The 9,472-nt window shown below is 33.1% G+C and overlaps 1 protein-coding gene across 2 annotated transcripts; it reads left to right on the top strand.

Annotated features, from left to right (window-relative positions):
- The first annotated feature begins 1,480 nt into the window (after nt 1-1,480).
- On the top strand, nt 1,481-4,250 carry LOC111920795 (plant UBX domain-containing protein 8). Of its 2 annotated transcripts, none has more exons than XM_023916355.3 (9): nt 1,481-1,664; nt 2,171-2,232; nt 2,321-2,806; nt 2,886-2,991; nt 3,096-3,317; nt 3,393-3,503; nt 3,577-3,720; nt 3,818-3,874; nt 3,964-4,250. In XM_023916355.3, the coding sequence occupies exons 1-9, from the start codon at nt 1,581-1,583 to the stop codon at nt 4,069-4,071; spliced, it is 1,380 nt and encodes a 459-aa protein (XP_023772123.1). In that variant the 5' UTR covers nt 1,481-1,580; the 3' UTR covers nt 4,072-4,250. The 2 variants fall into 2 exon arrangements, with proteins under 2 accessions (XP_023772123.1, XP_023772122.1); XM_023916354.3 differs by having other exon boundaries at nt 2,318-2,806.
- The last annotated feature ends 5,222 nt before the right edge of the window (nt 4,251-9,472 follow it).

The raw sequence follows: 9,472 nt of genomic DNA, 5'->3' as shown, positions 1-9,472 counted from the left end.
TTTTTTTTCTTATATAGTTTGCATAAGGTCTTCAAAAACCAACATATTGGCCGTGTCTATAGGGATACTCATGGGTGACTCTTAACTCTTATTAATCAATATTTAGGCTTGAACTCAAATTAGAATACTCAAATGAGCGAATCATTATCATCTACCCCAATTGATCATTCATAACCAACAAACTTATTTTAGCTAAAACATAACTCTACTATAGTCGGCTAATTTCAACTACACCCATTAATGGATATACATTGCTCTAATAGGATGTATCGATCCCACCATGACAATAGAGGTGCACAAAAAAACCGATTCATGATCTAAAACTGGTTTGAAAATCGAAAATGAATCTGATCTATAACCCGTTTGGATGAAACTGATCCGTTTTGAAACCGAACCACAAGTTTGTACCACTTTAGTTATTTTGCTTGTGAAACCTGTTTGAAAAACTAGTTTAGACGTTGGTTTTCAAACTTATAAAAACCGATTTTCATATAGTAATTTTTTTTTATGTTTTCATATATTGCTTCTTCAATTTGTTCTTTATACAAGGTTTTAGAGGTTTCACAATATCGATTTTCACTCCTTTTACTATATGGGATACCTGGAATATATTTTTCTGAAAATTAAAAGTTGAAAAATGTTGTTTTGAACCTCCTAAACATCCGAATGTATGAAAAATACCTTAGCTCATAGAATAGTCATGAATTTGACTTATTTGCTTGTTTTTGATCAATCATTAAAGTTTTGTTAAATTCCGACATCAAAAGAACGTTTGGTAAAATACGAAAAACTAGCGAAAAAATAGTATTTTTTTTCAAGCCGATTTCACGAAACTAGTTTCAAAATGATCCTAACCTGTTCCTATAGGTTTTGATATTTTTGCTTCAAAATCAGTTTGAAACTGATGTGGTTTTAACTCAAACTGGTTTTGATTTCATTGACCCAAACCCGATCGATTTTAAAACCAATCCGATTTCCAGAAAACCCACTTTGTAACATCTACATGGCAATGAACAATGCTCTAGAATTTAATAAAAATATATGCTTTTAACTTTTTTTTTCTCTCTTTGTGCAATTAATAAGTCCATCATCTTGTTTCTTCATCCGTTAAATTTTTTTAGTGCCTTTGAAGTTTTAAAAGTGCTGAAGTTGGCTCAAGTAGTTATTATAAGGTCCTTATAAATCTTGGCTAAATATCATTTTCATTTTCATTTAAAATATCGAACCAAATTAAAAATTTTCTGGATCTACCATCATCTACACCTATGATTATGCTAAAGGCCCATAATCTCATTATGTATCTATAGTCTTATACATAATGCACTTAATCGAATGTCAAAATGCCAATTGAAAAGATATCAAGTCCTTGTATTAATTAATCAAAAGGGGCAAGTTTTAGGATAAAAAAAATACTATGATAGAAGTAAAGGGACCAAAACCGATATATATCATACTAAACAATATGAATTCATTTCTCGCACACGAAAAAAACAATCTTCTCCTTCACATATGTATACATTCAAACACATCATCTGGACATCTTCTTCTAAAGTTAATCAGTTGGCTCTCAAAATTCTAGAATGGCAACACCTAATCAAGAATCAATCGAGACGTTCATGAGTATCACTGGTTCATCGGGACCGGTTGCTATTCAGAAACTCACGGTAATTTTACCGATGTTATATTTCCATTGCATCTTAAATCGTAAACTTATTGTTATTTCGACAATTGTTAATCTCGTTTCACCGATTAGTTTTAGTATTTTTTAATTTATGTTCTTCTTGTCGAGTTCGAAATTTGATTCCTGATCGAATGTAGGGGTTTTAAGCTATCTTCCATATATTTCAGTATTCCAAGTCGATGTTTGGATGCAAATGTTTGATTAATTTAATATGTTAAATCTTCGTGTTTTCAGAAAGTGATATACATGGAGATTAATTTCAAACCTGTACAGAGTTCCCTGATCACTATTATTTGTAATTGTTATGAAGTTTAGGAGTTATTGACTTTCTGAATCATAATGACACACAACTTTTTCTTTGGCATTTTCACAAGAGAGTGTCTCTCTTTGAAATTAATAGCCAAGTAGAATGATTTGAACATTGAAATCAAAATGTCCATATCCCTTTTCTTACCTAGGGCTAACCATATTTGTATATTTGATTATCAGGAGCATGGTGGCAATCTCAATGAAGCAGTTAATTCATATTTTACACAAGGAGATACAAACATGTCAGTTTCCTTCGATACAAAAAAAGATAATAAACCTGGTTTGGTTTAATCTCCCTTGTTGACACATTTGATTCTGTTATTTCAGCAGACATCAAACAGATGTTGCTGATCACCAGGAGGATCTCATGGACATAGATGAGGAGCCAAGTGAAACCTCAAATCACAGACCACCATTCTTACCATTTCCTGCAAGTGCTCCCAGAATTGAGAATGTAATTGACACTTTGCCTGAAAATCCTGGGACCCTGAGGAGTATTGATGATGATGATGATGACTTCCCATCTCTTCGATCTTCCCATCTAGCAGGATTAAGTGGACAGAATGAAAATCTATTCAGTCATCATGACACTGATTTGATTCCAAGTGCTCCTGGAGTTAGTGATTTACCTGATTATGGAATAGAAGAGGAGATGATCCGAGCTGCAATTGAGGCTTCCAAACATGATGCTGAAATCAGTCAACCAGATGATGTTCTACTTGTACAACAAGAATCTGAAGCCGGACCATCAGAAACAAGAGCTTCCAAGTTGTCTGTAGTTGAAGAAGCAGGAGCATCAGCATCATCAAACAAAAGGTAAATACTGATTTACCTTTTTTAATATTAATTTGTTAAGCCATTAAAACATGTTTGAAGCTGTTTTTAAATTTTATAGATTGGGTGTTGAGGATGGAAGTGAAGATACAGATGAGCAAGAGCAACCTCTAGTGAGGGTGAGGCATACCGAAGAACAGCAAAATATCAATAATCATGTGGACAACGTATTTCTCTTTCTTCTTTTCCAATTTGTTACACTATAATATAAATTGAATTTGTTGATTACATAAATATATTATTATTTTACTTGGTGATTGTTTATGGAAAGTGGGGAGGCATGTCATCTGAAGAACATGATGAAGCGGTTATGCTTGAGGCTGCAATGTTTGGTGGAATTCCTGAAGGAATCGGACACCGTGTACGATATGCGCGACATCGTAACATGCAGAATGGTTTCAATCGAGGCGTTGGAGTTGGGGCTTACCCTAGGCCGCCACCACGTCCTACATCTCCCTCCCTCACTGCTCAACGGTTGATAAGAGAACAACAGGTATTCTTTTTTAAATGACTTAATACAGAAAGTCATTAATTAAGTCATACAAGTGTTGACAAGTTGTTTATGCAGGATGATGAATATCTTGCAGCATTGCAAGCTGACAGAGAAAAGGAGTTGCTAGCCATGGAAGAAGCAAGGCAAAAGGAGGAGGAGGCACAGAAGAAACTGGATCAAGAACAAGTAATTGTTATATTTATAGCGGATTGAAATCTTTCATTTTTGTTTATGTTAATTAATTTTATTTAATTTGTAGGAAATTGAGAGGCAGTTAACAGCAAAGGAAGCTTCACTTCCTGAAGAACCTAAACCTGATGATGAAAATGTGGTCAGCCTTCTTGTACGGATGCCAGATGGAAGCCGACGTGGTCGAAGGTTCTTGAGGTCTCACAAGTTACAGGTATAGTAGTAGTAGTATTAGAAATGATGACGTGTATTTTGTTTGTTGTTTGTCCTTTTTTTTTTTTTGAAGGAAATGACTGTTTTGTCCCTGGCAGTATCTCTTTGACTTCATTGATGTTGGCAGAGTGGTGAAGCCTACCACGTACAGATTGGTAATTTAATTACATTTTTATTAGATTGTATTTTTGGGCCATTCTATAACTAATTATAAACATACATATAACATATTGATGATGCACAGGTGAGACCATACCCACGTCGTGCTTTTGGTGATGAAGAAAGTAAGTTAAGCTTGAATGAAGTAGGGTTGAGTAGCAAGCAGGAGGCGTTGTTTCTTGAGTTAATTTAACAATTAACCAATCAATATATGTTATATAATGTTATCTCCTGTGATGTAAATTATGAAATAGTTATTAAATTATATGGGCCTCCTCTATTGGGTGCAAGTGCAACTGAATTGATGTTTATATAAAGTGACTTAACTTGTATTTATGAAGTTGATATGGACATTGGGCAGGTGTTTCTTTATGCTTTGGTTGGTACGTGGTAATGTCACACGTCTCAGTCTCACCGACTTTTTAGTGTAACAAATTAAATGCGATGCCTCTCAATTAAAATGCACACCATAAAAACAGAAATATAGTTTCAGCTTTCAACATAACATTCCACAAAGACTTAAGTTACCGAAAATGAAGTTTTCTAAAACTCCTTTTGTCCCGAAATCAATAATTATTCAATTACCTTTCTTTTTATTCATGAAAATGAAAGGGGTAATAAACAAATTAAATGCCCGTAACTGGACCAGTAAGGATTGGGACCAGATCTTTTAAGCCGGCTTGGTCCATCTTCTCCCAACTGGTCGGTATACAAATTTTAAACTAAAAACGACTAAACAAAATAAAAAGGGTTTTTACAAAAACTTATTTTAATAGTCCATTTAAAAGAAAATTAAAATAAAATTTTGCTCAAGGAACTTGACCAGGACGTTAAGCACGTTATGAATTAAAAAAAAGTTATAAACTGTTAGGACATAAATTTGTGGTTTATATTTTGCTTTTCAAGGCTTTTAGCGTTCTCGGTTTTAGACCGAATTCACTATGATATCGGTGGTAATTTGACCGAAATCACCATGTGATTTCGGTGGGCTTAATAAGGATTTCGGTTGGGTTTTGGGCTGAGCTTTTGTTATTAAGTTTATGTATATATATTGTTATTTTCAGCCGTGAATTGAGTTGTTCATCAGAGTCAATCAATAAGAGAGTTGTTGATCATTATTGTTTTCGGCTGTTAAGAAGGTTTTGGTTTACTAGACGATTTCAACTAATAAATTGTATGCATTGAGAGTTATTTGTATGTTCTTGAATCATTATTTGATTTATATTCCGCATTCTTTAGATAGTTTGATTGATATTGTATTGATCTAAGTGTTTTAAGACTTACAATTGGTATCAGAGATTTGAAAGGGTATCAATCGATTCAAGGACCTTGGGGACTCGTTTTTAGCTGTTTTGAGATCATTGGTTTAATCGAAAATTGATAAGTTTTGATTTAAACTGATAAAAATTTTTGTTGTTCATCGATTAACTGTTCTTGGGATTCTTAGTATTCATTGTGTTCTTCGTGAATCTTCATCTAAATTTTCGGGATTTATTTGGATCCTTATCAATTAAAATCACGAAATTTAAGGGTTGTCGGTGACTTCCTGATAAGAAAGCAAGGTTTTCGGTTCCAACATCTTTAAGGGTTTTCGGTGGGTCTTGGTCAAAGTTGAAGGTTTTCGGTCAATGTTTTGATCGAAATCTATAAAAGAAAGAAGCCTCGTTGTCGGTCAAGAAGCCTCGTTGTCGGTCAAGAAGCCTAGTTCTCAGTTAACTATTTTCGGTCAAAATCAAATTACACAATCAGATTTCTTTTGGTAAATTATGAGTTCTTACAACAATACAAAATAGGTTAATGAAACTTTCTGTACTCAAGCCTATAGTGATACAATTAAACGTTATCGCGATCAACATGATTTATTAATTAGGGAACTTGAGGACCTTAAATATGAAGAATATACTCTCAGAAAGGCTCAAAAACCCTTAAAAGAAAAATTAGAGACCTAAACCAAAGATCTAAAAAGAATTAAGGAAGAATACAACACTAAATGAGAACACTATGATTATGCTCAAGAAAAGATTACCATTCTAACTACCAAGCTTGACACATTAAAAATTAAGTTTGAAAATGCTAATTTTAATTTTAAAAAATTCGATGTGTCAAGTAAGAAAGTTGAGACAATGATTGAAAAGCAACTGAGATGGCAATGTAAAAAGAATGTAGGTCTTGGTTATGATAGTGTTCCTCCTTCATTCAATGATAACTATACATTTATTCCTATGAATGAGGAAGAAAAAGCAAGGGAAACACACCTACAGAATGGTAAACCTACTGTAGTTGAGACAGTAAATAATGATAGTGTTAACAAAACTAATGCTTCTACCTCATGTGCAGATACAGTCACAATGCAAGATGGGCATGAGCAGAACAAAAATAATTCTACTTCTGTTGAAAATGATTCAAAAACTTGTGATGATGATACTCCCACTGTTGAAAAATTCAAGCCACAAAAATCATTTAAATAGTCTAATAAATGTTCATGTGCTTGTGTTTGTGGAAGTTCCTTGAAACAAACTTCATATAGACAAGAACCAAGTCACAATCTTATTTATTTGAAAATATAGACTTGTTTTAACCATGGTTGCAGAAATCGCTAATCGGCTGCTAATCGGTGCACTAGTGATTAGGGATGAATCGACTAGGCGGGGATTAATCGGGGACCATTAATTCTTAAGAAAATTATTAAAAAATTTATAAATCTAACTTTAATTCTCCAAAAAAATGATTAATCGGCGATTAGGTCCGATTAGGTCCGATTTTGACCTGTATTGACCAAACCCGATTAGGTCCGATTAACTCCGATTAGGTCCGATTAATTCCGACTTTGACCTGCATTGACCAAGCCCGATTATAGTGACCGATTAGCAATAAATCTCATCGGTGGAGGTCCGATTAGCGATTAATCGCCGATTAATCGGCCGGTTTCTGCAACACTGGTTTTAACTATGAGACTCCTGGTCACATTGCTAGAAATTGCCCACATCTTTCATATGTTCCCTAGTATGAACAAGGTTGGCAGAATGTGCCAAGGGGGAGATCTTCTAAAAGAAATCCTTCGAGGTCACGTTCATGCGATGGTGATTGGAATGCTAAAAAGGCAAAAAATCAGACTCCCAAAGACAAAAAGGGAATGTCGGACAATAAGTCTAATTCGAGAGATGGTTCAGCCAAACCGAAATCGGTAAGGTCAAAGTCATCTCAAGGATTGTCCTCTAGCTTACACTTGCGATTCAAGTCTAAATCAAAAGGTAGTTCCATTTCAAAATTAAGTGTTGAAGCACCCATTCGGTCCAATAAGAAAGTCCTCAAACCTAATTACCAATAGGTTCCTAAAGGTTACTTTTCAAAAACGTCCAAAAGTCCTGTAACTTCTTTATGTTCCTTATATGATAAACATGATATGTCATGGGAAAAAGTATCTTGTGTAGATAGTAATGGTAAACCCAATTTCAAAATGGATTAGGTTCCCAAAACCAACTAATCCCGCACTCTGTGCCGAAGCAGCTATGGAGGAATATCATCAGACTTCGGTATGTTGATAGTGATTGTTCCAGGCATATGACAGGAGACGTCTCTCAACTGCACGACATTCAGAACTTTAATTGAGGGTATGTGTCCTTTGTGGGAAAGGAGGAAAGAAAAGATCACATAAATGGGGATCATATTTAACGACGTGATGGATTTTAAATATGTTAACTTCGTTTTGGAATTAAAACACAGCTGAGGCTAAACACGTTGCTGCATCTGCTTACTGTTCTCAGAACATCTGGATGCAACTTCAATTGCTGGATTACGGTTTGAATTTTCTTGATACTCCTAGTTTTTCTTAAAATGATTCGTTTTGAAGACTAACATAAATTTTTGTATTTTATTTTTGTTTTATTTAAATTTGTTCATATTTTTTCTCCTCTATGAACAAATTTAGGGGGAGAATTAAAACCAAACATAAATCATAAATTTCAAAAATAAAAAAACATGTTTATTTTACTTCTGTTTTTATTTCTTTTTCAGAAAAATAAAAAATTCAAAAATATTTTTACTGTTTTGAGTGTACTTTAATTTTATTTTTATTCTTAGTTATTTTTATTATATGCTGAGTTTATTTTATTTTTAATTTTTATCTAAAAATTTCATTTGTTTTAAAATGCGAATTCAAAAGAAGAAGAGACTCAAGGATATTGTGTTAGAATTTTCTGTGCAAAAAGAAATTCATATGTTTATCTTGAAGTTGTGAAGAAATCAAAGTTTAAAAGTTGAAAGTCAAGAACAAAGAGAAGATTGAAAAGATTAGAAAGCTATAAACCGAGAAGAAGATGTTAGGACATAAGTTTGTGGTTTATACTTTGCTTTTCAAGGCTTTTAGAGTTCTCGGTTTTGGACCGAATTCACTATGATCTCAGTGGTACTTGGACCGGAATCACAATGTGATTTCGGTGGGCTTAATGAGGATTTCGGTTGGGCTTTGGGTTGGGCTTTTGTTATTAGGTTTAAGTATATATATTGTTATTTTCAGCCGTGAATTGAGTTGTTCATTAGAGTAAATCAATGAGAGAGTTGTTGATCATTATTGTTTTCAACTGTTACGAAGATCTTGGTGTACCAGACGATTTCAACTAATAAATCGTGTGCATTGAGAGTTATTTGTGTGTTCTTGAACAACCATCTGATTTATATTCCGCATTGTTTAGATAGTTTGATTGATATCATATTGATCTAAGTGTTTTGGGACTTACATAAGCAAATTCATCAATACAGTTTCTTTATTATTATGTTTTATGAATGGTATGTTAAATATGATCAACATACTATGTTTTATAACTTAGTCTTTTAAAATAAGACAATATAATGTAGGACTTTTGAACTTAAGATCGATATAGGTGTTCGAAAGTGTGTTTCTCCTTAAGAGGTTTAGAGTTCAATTCTTATGGCAGATAAAATTGTAGTCTAGAAGTAGAATTTAGAAACCGTATGTGCTGGCTGTTCTAAAAAACTATATGACTTGGCTAATATACCGTTTAGCTAAAAAAAATATTTTACATGAAACACTAAAAACCAACCAATTAACTAACTTACTAAATTACTCGAAATTTGACCATCCATATGCAAATTAGTTGAAATTAATATACTCCTAAATATCTTAATGACCATTCATTTTGTAAAAGTTTATATGTTTGTAAAAATTATTATTATTATTTTGTATTTTTTGAAATTTTGGAAAGAAAAATCAAATATCCTATTACTTTTTGTTTATATTCATCTTCTTATTTAATATATCAAGGCAAATTTTAAAATTAAGAGAAAAAATTAAAAAAGAGAATTAAATTTAACATGTTATAATCTTATATATATGAGTAAGATTATATAACTCTTCCTAATACTTTCAATATATTTAAAATTTCTTTTGGATAAGTAAAGAATTATTCTAATTTATTACATTCCCTCTTTTATAACTGCCTGCGGAATGGCCAAGTCCCATAATCAACACTATAACCCAATCAGAAACACCCACGTGTCATCTTGCCCCATGACCTTCTTTCTTGTGCTATTTTCCCAACCCATTGTCTGGATCTATGCAACATCTCCTTCCCAAA

The sequence above is a fragment of the Lactuca sativa genome, chromosome 3, assembly GCF_002870075.4.
Source record: "Lactuca sativa cultivar Salinas chromosome 3, Lsat_Salinas_v11, whole genome shotgun sequence".
Classification (NCBI taxonomy): Eukaryota; Viridiplantae; Streptophyta; class Magnoliopsida; order Asterales; family Asteraceae; genus Lactuca; species Lactuca sativa.
Note: the sequence above shows the minus strand (reverse complement) of the source record. Positions and strands in the feature narration are given on the sequence as shown.

What these genes read in the sequence shown, in the direction of transcription:
- LOC111920795 (XM_023916354.3), top strand. Translation starts at nt 1,581, where the DNA reads ATGGCAACACCTAATCAAGAATCAATCGAGACGTTCATGAGTATCACT. An exon ending in TTGCTATTCAGAAACTCACG is followed by an intron (nt 1,665 to 2,170) that starts GTAATTTTACCG and finishes TTTGATTATCAG; the next exon opens with GAGCATGGTGGCAATCTCAA. An exon ending in TCAATAATCATGTGGACAAC is followed by an intron (nt 2,992 to 3,095) that starts GTATTTCTCTTT and finishes GTTTATGGAAAG; the next exon opens with TGGGGAGGCATGTCATCTGA.